The 19,407-nt window shown below is 39.6% G+C and overlaps 2 protein-coding genes across 7 annotated transcripts in view; one reads left to right on the forward strand and one right to left on the reverse strand.

Moving 5' to 3' along the window:
* IGF2BP3 (insulin like growth factor 2 mRNA binding protein 3) overlaps window positions 1-19,000 on the forward strand; it is a 139,141-nt gene extending 120,141 nt beyond the window's left edge. Inside the window, exons 10-15 of the mRNA XM_067746152.1 lie at window positions 664-789; window positions 9,618-9,734; window positions 12,834-12,908; window positions 15,441-15,572; window positions 16,287-16,400; window positions 16,692-19,000. Coding sequence (XP_067602253.1) covers window positions 664-789; window positions 9,618-9,734; window positions 12,834-12,908; window positions 15,441-15,572; window positions 16,287-16,400; window positions 16,692-16,790 — 663 coding nt within the window. The 3' untranslated portion in view covers window positions 16,791-19,000. The remainder of the gene's footprint in view (window positions 1-663; window positions 790-9,617; window positions 9,735-12,833; window positions 12,909-15,440; window positions 15,573-16,286; window positions 16,401-16,691) is intronic.
* Window positions 9,030-19,407, reverse strand: part of MALSU1 (mitochondrial assembly of ribosomal large subunit 1) — a 30,680-nt gene continuing 20,302 nt past the window's right edge. For 4 of the 6 annotated variants that reach the window (XR_010945435.1, XR_010945433.1, XR_010945432.1 and 1 more), the window contains 2 exons: window positions 18,911-18,970; window positions 9,030-12,986 (listed from right to left, as the gene is read on the reverse strand). The gene's annotated coding sequence lies outside the window, so the exon portion shown is untranslated. Of the gene's footprint in view, window positions 18,971-19,407 lie in introns of all 6 variants that reach the window. The other 2 variants (XR_010945434.1, XM_067746153.1) reach the window with 2 other exon arrangements.

The following is a 19,407-nucleotide window of genomic DNA, read 5'->3' on the forward strand; positions in this document are numbered from 1 at the left end:
AAATGCAGCCCCATAGACCTTTAAAAAAGATTCTTGAGTGTGCTCAAGTCTGAACTCTGTAGTCCTCACCTTATTTCCTTAACCCTTATCAAATTAAGCCAAAACAAAATCCCATTTCTGGCTCCTGGATCCATTCCAAAGATAGGTTTAATTGTAGAAGACATGGGGATTGGACCTGATTTCCAAAGGGCTTGATTTTGTTTTGGGTCTTTAGACTCATGACTGCCAAATTTTTTCCATGGCGTAAAGATCTCTTAATATCTGCTATCTGGTTTGCTCTTCAATGAACAAATCTTGTTTGCTTGTTTCTTCAATTAATGCAAGATTTTCAGTCTCTATTTACTGTGTGCCCAGAGTGTACAGATTACATATATGTCTGAGCGCTGTGAGCTGTTCGTAAAGGCAAGAAAGCTGTGTTCCCTGCTTTGAGGAACCTAGCATGGCTTCAGGTCAAAGAGGAGGCAGACGGCACATGGATTTTAAAATATCAAGAATTATAAACAGACATAACCTACATACTCAAGTATAATCACATGGAACATCTGCTTTGTTCTAAAATTTGAGTCATAAAACGAGGTCACAGTCTGGATATTATCACATATAAATGCTCACTTACACTTGATCTTGTAATTGTAAAATGAAGGGACCTTTTTACCATTGCAGCTTCAAGCACATTTAATTCCTGGATTAAATCTGAATGCCTTGGGTCTGTTCCCACCCACTTCAGGGATGCCACCTCCCACCTCAGGGCCCCCTTCAGCTATGACTCCTCCTTACCCACAGTTTGAGGTAAGACAATGTGCCTTGGCTTTCCTTATGGTTGAGGGGGATGAAGTCAAAGGGACACAGTCAGACTCTGTTGCCCTCGAGTAGTGTGACATTAAATGCTAATTGGGAAAAATCTTAATGCAAAACCTGGTCCCCGTGTGATCTCTCGTAAGTTAGGAGCCAGCACAGGCTTTTCAATTCTTGTCACTAGAACCTTCTTATCTTTGCAGAGTAGACCCGTGAGTTATTTCTTTTGAAGTTCTTGAGTGGTAGGGTTGTTAATGTATGTTTTCAAATATCAAAGGAAAAGTTTGAGACTTTGAGGAGGGGGAAAGAGGTTAGTTATTTTTAAATGTTGAAGGAAGGGATTTTTAAAAGGCTTCCTTCATCTTGAACTTCACCTGAAAGTTTACTGCTTTGAAAGGTCAGTAGAGACTAGACACGCTTTCCACTTTGAACGTTTGTACTTATTACACAGCTCAGGTAGTCGTGCCCACAAATCTATTGTGCATGTGTGTGTTTGTGTGCAAACATTAAACAGCTTTTATTTGTTTTGTATACAGGTGGATTATTAAGAAATAATCCTTATTTTTATATTTGCTTTTTAAGAGTAGCATTTTTCCTGAGGTCAGAAATAGGAGACCAGTGATAGTATGAAAATAAAGGCAGCCTAGCAGACACCGTATACAATAATTTTTTTTGAAAGAAGTGCACAATTCAGGTGCATCAACAGTAATAACTGGAGGTAGACAATCATGTGAAATAAAATTAACATTCTAGGATCTTCCTTCTTGAATTTGTTTTTACGTCTCTCCCTTCCTGTTTGGCTCTCGTATCACATAAAGTTGTGAGCGGTACCTGCTACACCAAATTTAGGGAAATGTCCAGGGAGAAAAGGTGGGGGACTCTGTTCTCTCAGTGCCTAGAAGACATGTAGAGTAAAATGCAACTGGAGTTCTACAGAGAACACAGATCGCTGAGATGGTTCGTGTTTTACCCCCATGAGAATGAGAATTTCCTTTGCCTGTTCTTGAAGCCACCAGGCTGTCAGGTGTGCTTAGCTTTTGCCATGGTCTTGCAGTGTGTGTGTTTCTGCCTTTGCTGTGGGCGACGTTTGCATCTTCCCCTGCCCCTCATCTGCCACTTCAAACCTCTTTGGGTAAAAACCATGTAACAAAGCCCATTAATCTAAAGATAGACATCAGAATTTCATATCAAGTGTGAATAGATAGATGATGTGTTTTATAAAGCTTTGCACCGGCAGCTACAGGTGATGTGAAGTGGCTGAGGTGTTTGTACCTTGGTGCTAAAGGGGAGGGGTGTAAAGAGACAAGAGCCAGCTCTGTTTGTGTTAGTCTCCTCTTCTTTGCTCTGGGTTTCTTTTCTTATGCACGCAGTGAAGAAACCGAGATAAACAAATTATCTCTAAGGACTCTTCTTTCAGGTCAAACATTACTAGTTTTTACAGAGTTCGATTTTGTTTCTTACAAATTGAAGGTTTGCAGCAACCTGCATTGAGCAGATCTATTGGTGCCATTTCCCCAATAGCATTATTTTTAATTAGGTATGTACATTTTTTAGATGTAATGCTACTGCACACTTAATAGACGACAGTTATATACAGTATAAACATTATTTATGTGCACTGGGAAACAAAAAAATTTGTGCGACTCACTTTATTGTGATACTCGCTTTAATGCAGTGGTCTGGAACTGAACCTGCAATGTCTCTGAGGTATGCCTGTATTTAAAAACTGGGTTAGAGAATTAAAGGTTGGCAGGTGTTTGCTCTCAGCACTCTGATACTCCTCCATTGCATTTACAGCTGCTGATGAGAAGCTTACTGTTCTGCAGAAGCTCTCACAGAGAAGTCAGGTTACTCACTAAGATAGTCTCTTTATCCTTGATTCCTGTAGGTTAGCAGCAAATCTCTGCTTTTACTTTAAATATATATTGCCTGGCAAGGAGTCATGTATTGCTTCCTCTTTTAGAGTTTCATTTTTTTCTCTACACGTGTTTTCTCACCTCTGCTTTGTAACATGAAAGTAGAATTGATGCATCCTGTCTTTGGATAAATCCCTTGTTGCTGTTCTAGTCCAGAATTTTGCCCATGCCTCCTCCTAAAACATACTCTTCTTCCCTGAACCTGCCAGGTTGATTTTTCCCATAGAGCCAAAGAGTTGGTTCTTCCAACAGACAAAAGTCTCTACTTCCTGCCTGGCAGCTGGCTTACGCAGTACTTCATTGGCCAACTTCAAGTTTATAAATGACAGGAAATGCTCCTTTCAGAAATGCTCAAACAGTAGGGAAGAGGCGTTTGGCAGCTAGCGAGCAGAGTAAGAGCTGGAATTGGCATCGCACACAACAACATCCATAGCTGGATGGTCTTGGCGGCTTGCGTCGGGGTTGGGAGACGTTAGTTCAGGCGCCGTCGTCTCCATAATTCTGATAGCGTCTTCGGAGTCTCCCCAAGTCTCTAGAACAATAGTGTAATCTGAAAATTGCTAACGTGGCTGCTTATGGAAGAGGCAAGAAAGGTGAACACTTCTTCTTAGGTCTTACCTAGTTTGAAGTGCTCTTTAAGAAACAAAATATAATTTGAAAGGGATTTTTAGATCAAATGACTCTCATGGACTCTTGTAGTCCTACTGTTTAGGATTTCTTACTGTGGGTGCAGCTCTTTTGTTAGTAAACAACTTCAAAGTAAATAACTCGTTGCATATATTTATTATCTCTGAGAGGTCTTGGTTACTTAGTTATAGGGAGAAACTTCCTTTGCTTTTTTATTTATTTATTTTTTTAACTTAAATATTCTGTTCAGGTCATGAAGTTGAGTAAACCCAACTTCAGTTCCACACCAAAATCCATTAAAACAAAACAAAAAAAACCCCAGGAGTATGTATTTTACAAGCCAGAGGGAGACACTGGCATTCTTCCAGATTCCTGGAGGCTGGTCTTGTTGGCTGGCATGCATGTCGCCATGCCTTTGTGATGTCTTAGGTTCTGTTCCCCACAATGTAAATACACTTAACCTTACTGTTTGCTCATTCTTGTATTTCCTCATGATAGATGATTAGGAATTACTCATTGGCAGACTTCACCAGTTATGCAAACTTTCAGTTGAGCAGCTTTGTTCTTCTGTTATTTCAAGCTATAGCGTAGGGTCTGCCAAGAAGTCCAAAGGAAGTTTTGCCAATAGGCATCTGGCAGAAATCCACTGGGAAACAGCTTGTGACCTGAATGTCTTTCACCTCTGAAAGTTTAGGAAGACGCGTTCAGGATAATGCAGCTGAACATTAACTTACATGCAAAGAATGTGTAACGCTATAGGGTAATGCTGATGCGTTTTTTTTTAAGCTCATCTCAGTCTTAGATTCACAGGTGAAAGAGACTTATCATAACCCATTGTTCTGGCTTCTTAGTTTTACATGTAAAAATTATGTTTATCTGGGTGTTCTAATCCTGAAAACATGGCTTACTACACAGAATCCCATATAAGAATGGGCCAGTTTAATGACTGTCCAGTAGACAGGATGTTTATGCGAGGTGCCTTATATTCCCAGAGGAAAGTTTCCTTGATGACAAGAAATTTATGGTCAGGGATGTGCTTGGTGGATATGGAACTGGAACAAAGGGATTTGGGTGGCGTTCAGAAACGTCTTCATCAGGCTTCAGACACCTGATGAGTCACCTTTTCATTAAGGTGCTATTACCAACAGTACACACCACGCTGTCAGTCCAGGACACGGCCTCCTGGCAGGCTTCATTTACTTCCCTCTAACCTCCCAGTGTGGAACTTCTTTCTGTCTGCATACTGATGCTTTCTTTATGTCTTTGCCCCTTCTTTCTATTATAGTTTGGTCCTTTTAGCCCTTCTCTACTGTCTACCATTCCTTTTCCAAATCTTCACTCAACTTTTAAATTCACTCTTAATCTCCGTAATGGATTTGTTACCTCCTACCCCACCTCCCCAAAATCAGTAAAACAAAAACATCTATAGCCTCTCATCCATGACTGTATCAGAAAGATGATTTTGCTTTTGTTCAACTTTTGAGACTACAACACACTTTCTGCCCGTGAGCTTTTCTCGTAGCCATGGTCCTCGGTATCTTCTAGGCGGAGACATGCTCAGGCTACATTTGTGAGGCTCTGGGACTTTTGCTCTGGGGATGATGCCTGTTACATTCGGCGTCTGAGGACATTCAGAAGTTGCTGTCTGGGGTCAGTCCTAGGAAAAGTAGTTTTTACTAAACAAATAGTTTTTCTCAAGATGTGGTAAATCATGTAACTAATTTTTTAAATTAGCTGCTAGGAAGCTTAGAGCCAAATTTGTATGATAATAGCATTTCTGGTTTTATCTTTTCTGTTGAGGTCCCTATGCTCTTATTTCTTCACCTCCTTTGTCTTATCTTTCTATTGTGTATTTTGTAAGCAGCATAAAGTATTTCTGGAACATGGCCCAGAAAGCAAATAATTACATAGTCATGGCAAAATACAATGGGGCAGACCTGGGTGAGTTACACATTAGATTTAGTCTGATCCTTAGGTCTTTATTACTGCCAGCCCCCGACTCCTCCCACCCCCCTAAAAAAAAAGTTTATTATTCGGAAGAACATTACATGGATGTTCTCAGTGAGATAAAAGTTAGATCCTATCTTTACTTTAAAAAATTGGTTCAGATTAACATACCAGTTTTAATATAAGGACCAGAATGACAAAATAAATTGATACTAACATTGAGCACAGTTTATGGGCAATGTCAGCATTAATTCATTCCTGTCCAGTTATTAAAATAAGAGAGGCCTTAAAGTGTCCCTCTGGAATAAATGGTATGTGGTAATTGCCTAACACCCTAGCAGGCTGTGAGGTACAGTGCTTTCAAAAGAGAGGCATTGGGCTTCCCTGGTGGCGCAGTGGTTGAGAGTCCACTTGCCAATGCAGGGGACGCGGGTTCGTACCCCGGTCCGGGAAGATCCCACATGCCGCGGAGCTGCTGGGCCCGTGAGCCATGGCCGCTGAGCCTGCGCATCCGGAGCCTGTGCTCCGCAACGGGAGAGGCCACAACAGTGAGAGGCCCGCGTACTGTAAAAAAAAAAAAAAGAGAGAGGCATTGTTCTTATGACTAAAAATTATTTCATTCTTCAGTATTTCCATTTGGTTCTTCGCTGATGAATAGCAGTAGAAGTTGACTTGGCCAAGCTGTGCCGGATAGGCCTCTTTCACAAATATCCACAGTCAAGAGTTCAGTGGGAAGGCAAAACCTCTTCTGCTATGTGTGTTCCAGGAATGGTTATAGAGCCCCAAGGGAATCTTCATTAGACTGACAGCTGTATTAAGGCCTGCAGTGTGTTACAACATCCTAGGAAACATACCAAAGATATACCAAGTTGTAAAGAGTATAGTATGCACATCTATTTGTACAGATGCTGAAGAAACAAAATGTACAATGGTTTTTGTCAAGAATATTTTCTGGAGTTGAATTTTAGATTAACTTGTATAGGAAATGAGGTACATGGTGGGGTGTGGTTACAGATAAAGGAAGAGACTTAGAAGAGCAGAGTTCAGATGATTTTTATGTGTGGGAAATGAGACATGGGGTCTAGAATCACACACTGCTTAATATTTGTAAGTGTGAAAGGCATGTTTCGAACCAAAATGACTTCCCCCTTTCTTTTACACATTTATTCACCCTAAGATAAATTAATTAGCATGAGAATTTGGAAATATCAATTTTAAATGTTCATGCTCTGATCTAGCATTTTTATTACCTAAAACCTTAGAATTATTTGTACAAGGGCACACGATTTACATTTAAAGATTTGATTGCAGCGTTAGACAAATTGGTGAAAAATTGGAAACCAAACTTTCTAAAGGTCTTTAAAACAGCATCCTCAGATATAGCAAAATAACTGTCAGGGAAAGATGAAGGAATTGGAGATTTTTTTTGGACTTTTCTGTGATGTGGTTATTTTATTCTCATAGTGGAAACAAACATTGAAACCCTTAAGTTTCAGTTAAAAGTGTCTTACACATGCTTAAGATGGATGTATTGCAGGTGAGACAACAAACTTGTTGATTTCTTTTCCTTGTTCTAGTAGAGCATCTTGTCCTTCTCTTTTTTGGTGATTCAATTTTTTTTTTTTTTTTTTTTTGCGGTACGCGGGCCTCTCACTGTTGTGGCCTCTCCCGTTGCGGAGCACAGGCTCCGGACGCGCAGGCTCAGCGGCCATGGCTCACGGGCCCAGCTGCTCCGCGGCATGTGGGATCTTCCCAGACCGGGGCACGAACCCGTGTCCCCTGCATCGGCAGGCGGACTCTCAGCCACTGCGCCACCAGGGAAGCCCCTTGGTGATTCAATTAAACGCATCTTTTTTGGTAAATTTTTAAATTGAGGTATAATTGATGTACATTTTCAGGTGATCCAATATTTGTATAGACTGCAAAATGATCACCACAGTAAGTATAGTTAGTTAACATCCATCACTGCACAGTTACAAAAATTTTCTTAAGTGTGATAAGAACTTTTAAGATCTACTCTTAGCAACTTTAAAATGTGCGATACAGTATTAACTGTAGTCACCATGCTGTACATTACATCCCCAGGGCTTATTTTATAACTGGAAGTTCGTACCTTTTGCCCTTCTTTACGTCATTTTTTTTTAACATCTTTATTGGAGTATAATTGCTTTACAATGGTGTATTAGTTTCTGCTGTATAACAAAGTGAATCAGCTATAATTATACATATGTCCCCATATCTCCTCCCTCTTGCGTCTCCCTCCCACCCTCCCTATCCCACCCCTCTAGGTGGATACAAAGCACCGAGCTGATCTCCCTCTGCTATGCGGCCGCTTCCCACCAGCTGTCTATATTTTACATTTAGTACTTTACATCATTCTTAATCTTTAGTTTTCCTTATTCAAAATAAAGAAAAATGTTCATGGACTGTCTCTCATGCCCCTTTCAGCATGTTGATGATCAAAGGCTTAAGCTTTTACCACCTACACATTACTAATTTTTTTGACTCATGGAAGTCAAACCAACACAGATGGAGAAGAGTGATACAACCAGGGAAGGGAGCACTTCCCTGAGAGCTCTACTGGACATTTTTCTTAACAGTCATTCCTGCAGGTCTATGTATATTGCAAAGTACACCCATACCTGTTGGAATTGGGGTATATACTCACTTTTTGTGAACATGGCTTAGGAGATAGAGAAGCCCAGGTTTGAATCTTGGCTCCAACACCAGTCATTATATGACCTTGTGCAAGTAATCTCTCTGGCTCGGTTTTCTCATCTTTAAAATGGGAATGCTCTTAGTTTCTATCAGTTGGATCAGTTGTGAGGTGTAAATGCACAGAAGCTCACACAGGGGAGACTCACAAACTCTCACCACAAAGGACTGCTGTGTGCACCTGCCCCCGATCATAGTTATCTTCCTCCTAAGCCTGAGTTTTTACCTCAGCATGCTTTTTACCCATCTTCCACTAATAAAAAACACAAATGTTCCATGAATGTCTTAACTGGAATTCCATTGTTCTGTGTGGACTGAGTGGGAACCTTTCTGTATGATAATTCGATAATATTTATTAGTTTTAAATGTTCAGGCCCTTTGACTCAGTAGTGCTAAGAATTTATGCAGTAGAGGTACTTGTACGAGGGCACACAATTTTTTTGTACAAAGATTTGATTGCACCATTACAAATGCGTTAGTTGACAATTGAAAACTATACACATACATAACAGGGATGAGATCGATCCGCTGTTGTGTCTCCCTCTGAAGGAATACAGTTCATAGAATGAGGTAGGGATGTAGGAATGACACAGGAAGATATCCAACGTGTATTAAAGTAAAACAAATGAGAACATGTTATTTGCAGTAGGCTCCCATTTATTAATGTTTTATTTCATAGACTTTCCTCCATGAAACATGTCTGCCTATCCTTTTCTAGTTTCCTGTTTTCCTTTTCACTGGGTTTTTGTCATTCTTCCTGTTTGGCTTGAAAACAAAAAATCAAATCTATTAGGGCTTGGCACTTTATTTAAGTAACTAGTTGATTGCAGGGTTAACAGTTATTTGGTCAATGTAAGTTTTTCTGATTGATTTTGGTAATTCTAGACAAGTCGTGGACATGTTCAGATTTATTGACATGGTTCTATCTTAGTTTTGTCTTGTGTGATATCCTTTCCTTTTTCTCATTCCATGTTTATAATTGGTAAATTGGCAAAAGGTTTTCCTTTTATTTAAAGAACCAGACCAGCCTTCTGTTATTACTAGTATTTTTATTTATTTAAAAAAAAAAACAAACAACTTTGCTTCAGAGGAAGGAAACTAAAGACAGAAAAAATTCCTACCAAATAGTGTGAGTAAATGACGTCATGTGGAACAGCCTTCTGTTGAGGGTGTGTGGAGGGACAAAGAAGTGGAACGGCTGCCGCTGAGCATCAGGGCCCCTCTGGAGGTCTGTAGTGCTCAGGGCTCCGTGCTCTCTGCCTCCACGCTGAGCTTACAGGGAGAAGAGGGAGCTGTTACTGCCACTAGGAATTTGTGTGGTAACAGCGGTGGTGTCATTTGGTGGACCAATATTAAGTGGCACAAAATCTGTTTTAAATCTGTAAATTTGAGGAAAAACTGTACAGAGAAAACTGATGTTTTAAATGCTAACACTTTCAGGATGAATGTGAGATCTTCTCGACCTGTTAGGTAAACTCATATCAACTTACTGTGGTGGTTTTTCCTAAAACTATCCTAATATTTCTAACAGTATGAGAATGCCCCTCTCCCTATGCCAGCGATACAGCCTGATTTGTATCCAGTAAGCATGTATGTCCTGTCTTTCTTTTCCAACAGCAGTCAGAAACAGAGACTGTCCATCTGTTCATCCCAGCCCTGTCTGTCGGCGCCATCATCGGCAAGCAGGGGCAACACATCAAACAGCTTTCTCGCTTTGCAGGAGCTTCTATTAAGGTACTGTTCTGCCAGCTGTGGCTCTCCTGGTGCTTTAAGGACAGCGAGTTACAGAAATGTGAGTCTTCCTGCCACTCTGTAATTTGAATTGAATGTGGCAGTCTATATTGGGGTTACATAAGTGTGTGACAGAGAACTCCAAACAACACTAGCTTAAACAAGGTAAGTTAAATTCTCTCTCCAGAAAAAGTAGTCTGCAGGTACGCAATTTGGCGTTAGAATGGTGGTTCTGCCCCACCGCATTCCTGGATATATATTCCTTCTAGCTCATCTTCCCTGGGCGTGGCTTTGGTCCCTCACACTCCGAAATGACACTGTTCAGTGCCCAAACAATCAAGGCTGTGGTCCTTTTAAGGAATATACAAATTGACAAAGGCTTGATAAAAGTCATAGCTTTCTTCAGGAAAACATCAGTCTATTGGGGGGTTTATTTTGGTTACATTTTATAAATATATATATATAAATAATTTTATTTTTGGCTGCATTGGGTATTCGTTGCTGCGCACAGGCTTTCTCTAGTTGCAGCAAGCGGGGGCTATTCTTCGTTGCGGTACGCGGGCTTCTCATTGCAGTGGCTTCTTTTGTTGCGGAGCACAGGCTCCAGGCGCGCGGGCTTCAGTAGTTGCGGCACACAGGCTCAGTAGCGCAGGCTCAGTAGTTGTGGTGCACGTGCTTAGTTGCTCTGCGGCATGTGGGAATCTTCCCAGAACAGGGCTTGAACCTGTGTCCCCTGCATTGGCAGGCGGATTCTTAACCACTGTGCCATCAGGGAAGTCCAATTTTATAAATATTTAATGAAATTTTTAATTTGAATATAGTACCAAAAAAACCACACTGCACTCAAATGTTTATAGTATCTTTATTTATAACTGGGAAATGGGGAAGCAGCAAATGTTCATCAGTGGCAAATGCATAAACTGTGGCCCGTCTATATAATAATACTTAGCAGTAAAAAGGAGGGAACTATTGATACATAAAACAACTTGAGTGAATCACATGTATTATGCTAAGAGAAAGAAGACTCAAAAGGCCACATACTGTATGATTCCACTTATATGAAAATTCTGGAAAAGAGAACTATGGAAATTGAGAAAAAAAAATCAGTGGTTGCTAGGAGTTGGAGGTGAAGGGGTTGAAAACAAAGGCAGCATGAGGAAATTTTGAGTGACAGAAGCTGTTTTTATGTTGATTGTGGTGGTATTTACAACTATGTATTTGGTACCAAAGGAGTGAGCGTTACTGTATGTAAACTACACAGTTAATAAAAAAGCAAAACACACAGGAAAGCCCTCATATTCTCTCTTGTAGCAAAAGATAACAAAATAACGTGAGCAGAAAATGCAGCCAAAATAAATAAATGGGTAAAGGAAAAGACATGATAAAAGACCAAGGGGTGAACTAACTTTACTATCCTGTTAGTTTCCTGATTACTGAGTTAATCTGTAAAACATGCTCACACATGCAAAAAGAACCTAGCAGCTTTGTTTTGGAAAAACTGCGACGAACATTTCATGAACAAGAAGAACTGGGTATTTAGACGTTTGGCTCTTTTTCTTTCTGGCTTTAATGGAGGTTTTATGATGAGGTTAAAATATTTTTGTTTCCAAAAAGTCTGAAACATGCATAATCTGAAAGATTCATCAGCACTCCTAACACTTCGCTACATTTCCATAATGTAAATTTCCATATATGTACTTACTTTAATAGGCATATATTTGGTATTACCAAACCATAATCATTTGTGTTAACTTACTGGACATTAAGATTGTTCCTAATTTAACCTGCACAGGGATAGACAAAGTTCTTTTGGTCAAATTGTCATATATAACCTTATCCTTTAACGTAAGTCTACAGAAGTGGGTTTGGTGAGTCACAGGGCATGTGCTTTTTTCAGGCTTTTGAGAAATTGTAGCAATTTGTACTCCTAACCTCAGTGTACAAGTGTCCTCAGCCCCAGCCTTCTATCACCAGTGTTGACAAAGATCCTTTTTAAAAAAAGGAAACCTTAGTCAGAAAGATGAAGAATGATACCTTCTTTTTGGGGTTTCCTGTGAATAATCCTAAGAGTGTGGTCTAAAAGGAAGTAATTATTGGCTTGTTTTACAGACTCACAATTAGTGCCCAGCAATAAAGTAGCAATAGTATTAATTTGGGTCTAAGTAACAGAAATGTTAGCTTTATTTTGAGGGAGGAAGCATGAGTCTATTAAAAGTAAAAAGCATTGTTTTGATTATGAAGGTGTGGAGGAGGGCCTACTAGACTATAAGTAATTGATAGTGATCATACTGAGTGGTAGTTGGGATGGCTTTTATTGTATTTTTTGCTTCCTGTTCTCATTATTTACTATAGGGAATTGCTTCTTGCACAGCCAATACCTAGCAAATTTTTTTCTTTTAAAACACTTCCTACCAGCCAACTCCCCAAATCCTTTCTTACTAAGGGAATGCTGGTTTCCTCCCCCTTCAACAGTCTCTGCAACAATTCCCTAGCCTAGGCTTTTTGTGTCATTTCACACGCTCTGCCAAAATAGAAGAGTCTGAGTTTACTTTTCTTCTGCCAAATTAATGTTAGTTTATTCCATATGTTAGTCCAGCGAGTGTACTTTGGGGGAATGTACTGATAGGCTTAGACTGGGAACCTAGCAGTTTCTTGCACATACAGGAGGCCCAGGGTGTTGTGATGCGCGTGGGCCAAGAACCACCCTTTGAGCACCCACTGGTGTAGTGACAAGGAATGTGATGGTGGAGCCAGACCCAGCTCTCCCTCCAGCTTCACTGGACTGTGTGATCATGGGCCAGGTGACTCACCTTCTCCAGCCTTTGGCCTCTCCATGAGGCAGTACCTCGTCAGGAAATAGTGAGGGTTAGGTAGAGGCTGCATCTGGACTTTTACATTAGGGCCAGGCACAGTGTAAGTACACAGTATACGGCAGGAGCCATAACTAATGAATCCACATTAATCACTGCTTCATGTAACTACCTTCCAGAAGGCTTTCATTCTGCATTTCAGGAAGTCATGTGCAAATGACAGGCTGGTTGGTGTACCATTTCTATTGGTGGCACCTGAAAGTGTCATAACCCGTTACTGGGTCTGTTACAGATCGCTCCAGCTGAAGCACCAGATGCTAAAGTGAGGATGGTGATTATCACTGGGCCACCGGAGGCTCAGTTCAAGGTATGTGCTCTGGAGTGTGTGCACAGGTAACAAATGAATGGATGTCTTCTTTTCGGGAAATCCATAACCTGGCTTCTCCTGTAAAAAAAAATCTAATACTCAGTATAAAGAATCTCTCAATGGAAATTTCTAAGACTAAGAACAGAGTAGAAACATACTGCAAATTACACTTTAAAAATAAACCAAAGCCTTTGGTTAATTTTGAGAGTTCTGTAATGGTTGTTGGTTTTGACTATCTCCCAGAGAATTTGCTCAATGCCCTGTTAGCATGTGTGAAGGTGAGACCTTAAGACTGAAATTTACAAGTCTGATTCATATGCCTTGCTGTTCTCAAGTTTTTCCTCTTGTCCCAGAGAGGCCTCAACCTTGAATTAAAATGTCCCCGTTTGCTCTTACCCTTGGGTTAACCGTTAGCCCTTGTCCACAGTCGGTCAACAAGCCACTCTAATCTTTTGAATTTTAGAGATAGAAATGGCAGGAACTCTTACAGCATTTGTCCTGGTGTGAACCATTGGTCATACTGGGGTTTGGGGCCTTTGGGGCTGGAATGCCTCCCACCATGTCCTGAGAGGTGGTGTAGCAGGGTGATGAAGAGCAGAGACCTGGTAGCCAGGTTGCTGGTTCAAAGCCCAGCTTTACCATTTACCAGTGGTGTGACCTTGGGCAAGTTACTTAGCCTTTCTCTGCCTAGTTCCTCATCTATAAAATCGGGGTTAAAAACACCCACAAAGTTTAAATAAGGTTTAAACAATATATGAATTGCTTAGAATAGTGCCTGACACAGGAAGTACAACATAAATGTGCTGGTGGTGGTGCTGAGCAGACTTGGGATGATTCAGACTAAGACCCTGCCAGATCCTCAAATTCACAAACGTATACCTTTGAGTATGATTTCTCTCATAAACTCAGTAGGGTGTCTTGTTTGTCATAGGTAAAAGCAGCTACTCAATTCAGTGCAATTTATCCAAAACTCCTGTCTTGTTTCTACCACTTAGCAGCTGTGTTAACAGGATAACTCTTTAACCTTACTTCTCTTAGCTCTAAAATGTGGCTAAGTTAACAAGTGCCCACTTCTTCCCTCCTTTTAAACCATCACCTTCTTTGACCTCTACTTTTCACTAAAAATCGGAAGCTTTTTTCACTTCATTTACAGGAAGAACAGGAAACAAAAGGAGGTGCTTTGAGATGTGGGGTACAGTTGGCTAGCCTCAAACTTGGGTCAAGAAATTTACTTCCTCATACCAGCCTTGTGGTCCAGGCAGTTCAGATCAAAACTCAGAGATGCTGAAAATTGCTTCCTATCCCAGACTTACAGAGACAGCCACTTTTAGTTTGAAATACTAAAAGATAAATACAAACATCAATTATGGTCTTATTATTCTATAAATGGAATTAACTATCTTGCAGTTTTCATAATGCTTGTATGCTGGGGAATTCAGAGTTTGTTTCCCTGTATCCTCCTATGCCTGTATTGTTCAGTTGTCTTAAATGGGACATTTAAGAAAAGCTATAATGCTTAAATGTCATTTATGTGATCAGTGATAATAACAAATAAATTATTTTATTTTAGACATCTAAGTAATAGTAAACCTCCTAACCCATATTTTTTCTTACGAATTCAAGAGCTTGTTTCGGAGGACAATGTATATCCGTTGTGTCCTTTGACTGTGTTGATAGCTACATCTGTGGCCTGAGACTGAGGAAGAATGGAAGACAGGGTACTAAGATGGATTTTTTTTTTTTTTTTTTCCTGTAACCCCCTAAAATGAGCTTATCATTTCTGCACCAGTGAAAACGTGTTCGGTACTTTTGTTTTTGTTCTCTGCTGTGGCAGCTTGTCAGATGAAACCAACTCTGACTTCTTTTTCCTTTGGTGTATACCAGAGCAAATTAATGGTTGTACATAATAGGAGAGGTTTATTATGTATAACTTCTAGTTGTATGCAGCAGGTGACAGGATGTGTTTGACTATAACTGTCAGATGTGTATGTTAACTTGATTTTGTAGCCTTAGTCGAAGTAGAAACCATCTGGCTAAGATGAAGAAATGTTTAACTAGAAAATTCCTTGCTGGCCCATTTAGACAGCGGCTTGGCTTCTTGTGAGCCTCGCATAGGTGGCTCTGTAGTTCCTCTGCAGTCCCTTTTACTCAAGAAAAACGCAGTTACTATCTTACTGCCAACAGGAGAGGTTTTACCTTTCAAGACTGGAGAGCAAATGGTCATTTGCAAAAATTTTAGTTCGGCTGACTGCTAACTTATTGCCTTTAACCGTTTTTGTCAGAAGAATATGGTTTAATCTTATTTTATCAATCATTCAATTGCCTCATCTGTGATGTATAGTTATTATTGTTGTCAACCTTTTCTAGGACTTCCTTACTTTTCCACCTCTTGTGCAACGTTCCACAATCTATCAAATGCAGATGTATCACTGCAAAGGTCTGTTCCAGTGGATCCGGGCCATCTTTAAAGTTAATGGACCTTTTTGCATTTCCTACATGAATGACACTGATGAGATATGTTCTCATCTGTAGGCTCAGGGAAGAATTTATGGAAAAATTAAAGAAGAAAACTTTGTTAGTCCTAAAGAAGAGGTGAAACTTGAAGCTCACATCAGAGTGCCATCCTTTGCTGCTGGCAGAGTTATTGGAAAAGGAGGCAAAACGGCAAGTACTTCAGCAAAACCTGTGCAGTGGTATGAAAGGGAAAGCGTTGAAAGGTACTTAGGAGTTCCAAGTCCCTAAATTTTGGCTAACTTATAAAAAGCAGGACCGTCTGGGCCAAGGTTTGGAGAAGACTGCCTTTTGTTCCTCCTGGGTGTTGGTGTCAGCTACCAGTGAAAGCAGTGCCTCTCTTTCAGACCACTTTGTATGGGAGAACTGTCTCATATTTATAAGGGGCATTTTGCATTTTCTGTTGTTACACATCAGCTTTTTACTTTTATTGTGCAAATACTTAATGACATGAAAAGAAACTTTAAAAAATTTCATCTACATTTATAACTTATACCTCTGTAACTGAAAAAAGCAAATGGTTTCCAGTTTCTAACACATAAAACTTCCAAGTCATTTTCAAAGCTATTTACAATTCTGAAGTGATTGAAAGTGTATTTTGGAATCAGATTTTCAGGGGTTGAATCTGGTTTTGTCATTAACTTATGCAACTGTGGGCGAGTCAGTTTCTTTCACTAAGGCTTAGTTTTAATTACCTTGAAATGGGGACAATACTAGTAAACGGATAGAATTATTAGTATTATTAGATGAGATTATAAATATAAAGCCAAAGCTCAGTATTTTGGTTACATAGTAAGGAAATGGTAATTTAAAAAAAAAAAAAAAAGAACAACTCCACTTAACATGATTTGTATTTATCTCCTTCAGGTGAATGAGCTCCAGAATTTGTCAAGCGCAGAAGTTGTTGTCCCTCGTGACCAGACGCCTGATGAGAATGACCAAGTGGTGGTCAAAATAACTGGTCACTTCTATGCTTGCCAGGCAAGTGGGCTCTAGTGTGATAAGTGAGCTCTTCTGCTTCTTCCTTCTTCCTGAGTGATCCTCCTCCCATGCGTGTCCCCATGTCATACAAATATTTCAGGCTGCTTGGTGCTTAACACTTTTAATCCCCCTTTAAGCAGGTGATTTCAGAGACTCTGCTAGGAGAAACTAATAAGTATGTATCTTTAATCTTCAAATAAGTTTCAATTTGAAGTTGTTGAAATGGAAGAGTAAATTAACTTTTGGTCATACTTGATCAGGTAGAAATTTCAAAGCTCTCTCCTACTGCAGGTTGCCCAGAGAAAAATTCAGGAAATTCTGACTCAGGTAAAGCAGCACCAACAGCAGAAAGCTCTGCAAAGTGGACCACCTCAGTCAAGACGGAAGTGAAGGCTCAGGAGACAGCCCACCACAGAGGCAGATGCCAAACCAAAGACAGATTGCTTAACCAACAGACGGGCGCTGAACCCCTATCCAGAATCACATGCACAAGTTTTTACCTAGCCGGTTGTTTCTGAGGACCAGGCAACTTTCGAACTCCTGTCTCTGTGAGAATGTATACTTTATGCTCTCTGAAATGTATGACACCCAGCTTTAAAAAAAGAAAAAAATTAGGGGGTGAGGGAGGGAAAGAGAGGAGCTCTGCACTTCCCTTTTGTTGTATTCTCAGTATAACAAATATTCTAATTTTTCTTAATATTCATTCCCCCATAATGCCAGAAATTGGCTTAATGGTGCATTTACTAAATTCATCAAGTAAATAAAAATAGATTGCTCCTATGTCCAATTGTTAAAATTGGATCAGAAGAGGATTATTACAAGAACTTAAATGTTAAGCTGTTAGCATAGAAAAACTGTTCTCAGTTTTATCTAACACTAACACAAATAACCTAAGGGAAGTGCTGAATGGTGTTGGCAGGGGTATTAAATGTGCATTTTTACTCAACTACCTCAGGTATTCAGTAATGCAATGAAAGCAAAATTGTTTTGTTTTTTTCTGAAAATTTTATATACTTTATAAAGATAAGTCCAACTGTTTTTTAAAAAATAAAATTAGCTAACAGGCAAATAACTGAGAAAAAAATTTTACTTCTGGCTGGTGACAGTAAAGCTGGAAAATTAATTTCAGGTTTTTTGAGGCTTTTTTGACAGTTATTAGTTGGAAAATCCAGTAAACGTTCAGTGATACGGAGCAGTGCCTATATTTGGAGAGCAGCAAATACCATTTATTTTTTTGTTTATGGTAGGGAAGTTTTTGATGGTACTAACAGAGCAAAGTGGCTGCAGGAGGTTTTGGAACGGCTAGTTTTAATAAATGGCTTCAGGAGACTTCAGGGTTTTTTTGTTTGGCTATGTGATTGAATGCATAAATGCTTTGTGCTTTTGACTATCACTACCTAAAGCAAGTGTATCTATGGAGACATGCAGCTCCTGTGAACTTTAAATTGATTGGCAAGAAGAAAGCTTCAGCTTGCCTTACAGGATGCTTAGTTTGCCAATATATTTCAGACCAGTTGGTCTATGCTTGGAGCAGACCCCAAAAGAATTGCTTTGTGAAGACCAATGGGGCAGTCAGACGGTGTGACAGTGTTTAAAGGCAATAAAAAGGCTACATCTCCCCGTGCCAGGCACTGTCATGAGCCTCACACTAAGCTATTTTGAAGATTTTAAGCAATGATAAATCAAGAAGAATGAAAGGCCACCTAGAATATTACATAAATTGCAGCAGGATTTCTGTATTCTCTGCAACCAGTTATTTGAAAATAAGTCAAAAGGTAGAAAAATACAAGAACAACTTTTGGAATATAATTTGAATGACTGTGATACAATAATACATTTGACCTTTGATACTGAACGCATTCGCCCATTTCCTACCTTGATGGCAAAGCCTGGTATGTACAGTTATGTGGGTGTGGGTGGTCTCCAAGGCCACACTGCTCTCAGAATTGTGTTTCTTTTGTTCATTAAATGATCACAGTCGTTATATTATACTGATCTGAAGGGCATATATAATAACCCTTAAATCATTTTGCTTCATTTGTATTTCAAGATGAATTTCTACAGACTAGGTAAGTTTTTCTGAAGATCACTGTATCCTTTAAACATTTTGAAAATGACTTGAAATGTTTTCCTAAATGTTTTCAGAAAATCAGTTTATTTTGTAGTTTTAGCCAAAAAGTGCCCTTTTTGTCACTGAATTCATCTAGCATTCATCATTTTCTTCCATACAATGAATTGCTTTAAAAAAAAAAGTAATGGACTGGCTTTCTGGTTGGATTTTGGGTAAAATGTGCTTAAGGCCAGAGCTCTTCCTCAGTATTTGATTTTTCCAACTTTTTTTTTTAAATACAGATAGGTGCTACATTTATATCTGCCTGTTTAAATTCTGTCATGTTTCACTTCTAGCCTTCTAGTGTGGCAAATCATGTTTTACTTTCAATTAAGCATTGGTAATGGAGTATCTGGTAATACTAGGAAATAATTCTGTTGTAATTGAGTTTTGTACTCACCACATATGGATCATTCCTCATCTGTAACGTGCCCCAAATGCAGCTTCATTTTCCAGATACCTTGATGCAGAATAAAGTGTTTCATTATCAGGTGCAGCCTGCTGTGTAGTATGTATTTTTGGCTTTTCAAATTAATGTGAATGTCCTGAATTTGGTCAAAGTGTAAACTTAGACTTTTAGTAAGGCTATGTCAATCTCAAGGTAGGCACCACTATCTACCAATGTCCTGACTGTGAACCTAGATAATACTGTTGCATATGAACTGAGAACTAAAGGTTTTACGTTACAGGACCAGTGGGGTGGTTATGTTTTCTGCTATATATTTTTTTAAATTTTTGGCTATACTGTTCTACAGAATAAGATTTAAACTTAAACTCGGAAAACACTTTGCTAGGCCTGGGAATGAGCATTCCTAGCACTGTGGAATGAAATGCCCCCCCAAACCATGGTCAACTTTATGACCATGAAGGGGCCCTGCTGACTGGAAATTGGCACTC

Source organism: Pseudorca crassidens, chromosome 8 (genome assembly GCF_039906515.1).
Source record: "Pseudorca crassidens isolate mPseCra1 chromosome 8, mPseCra1.hap1, whole genome shotgun sequence".
Lineage (NCBI taxonomy): Eukaryota > Metazoa > Chordata > Mammalia > Artiodactyla > Delphinidae > Pseudorca > Pseudorca crassidens.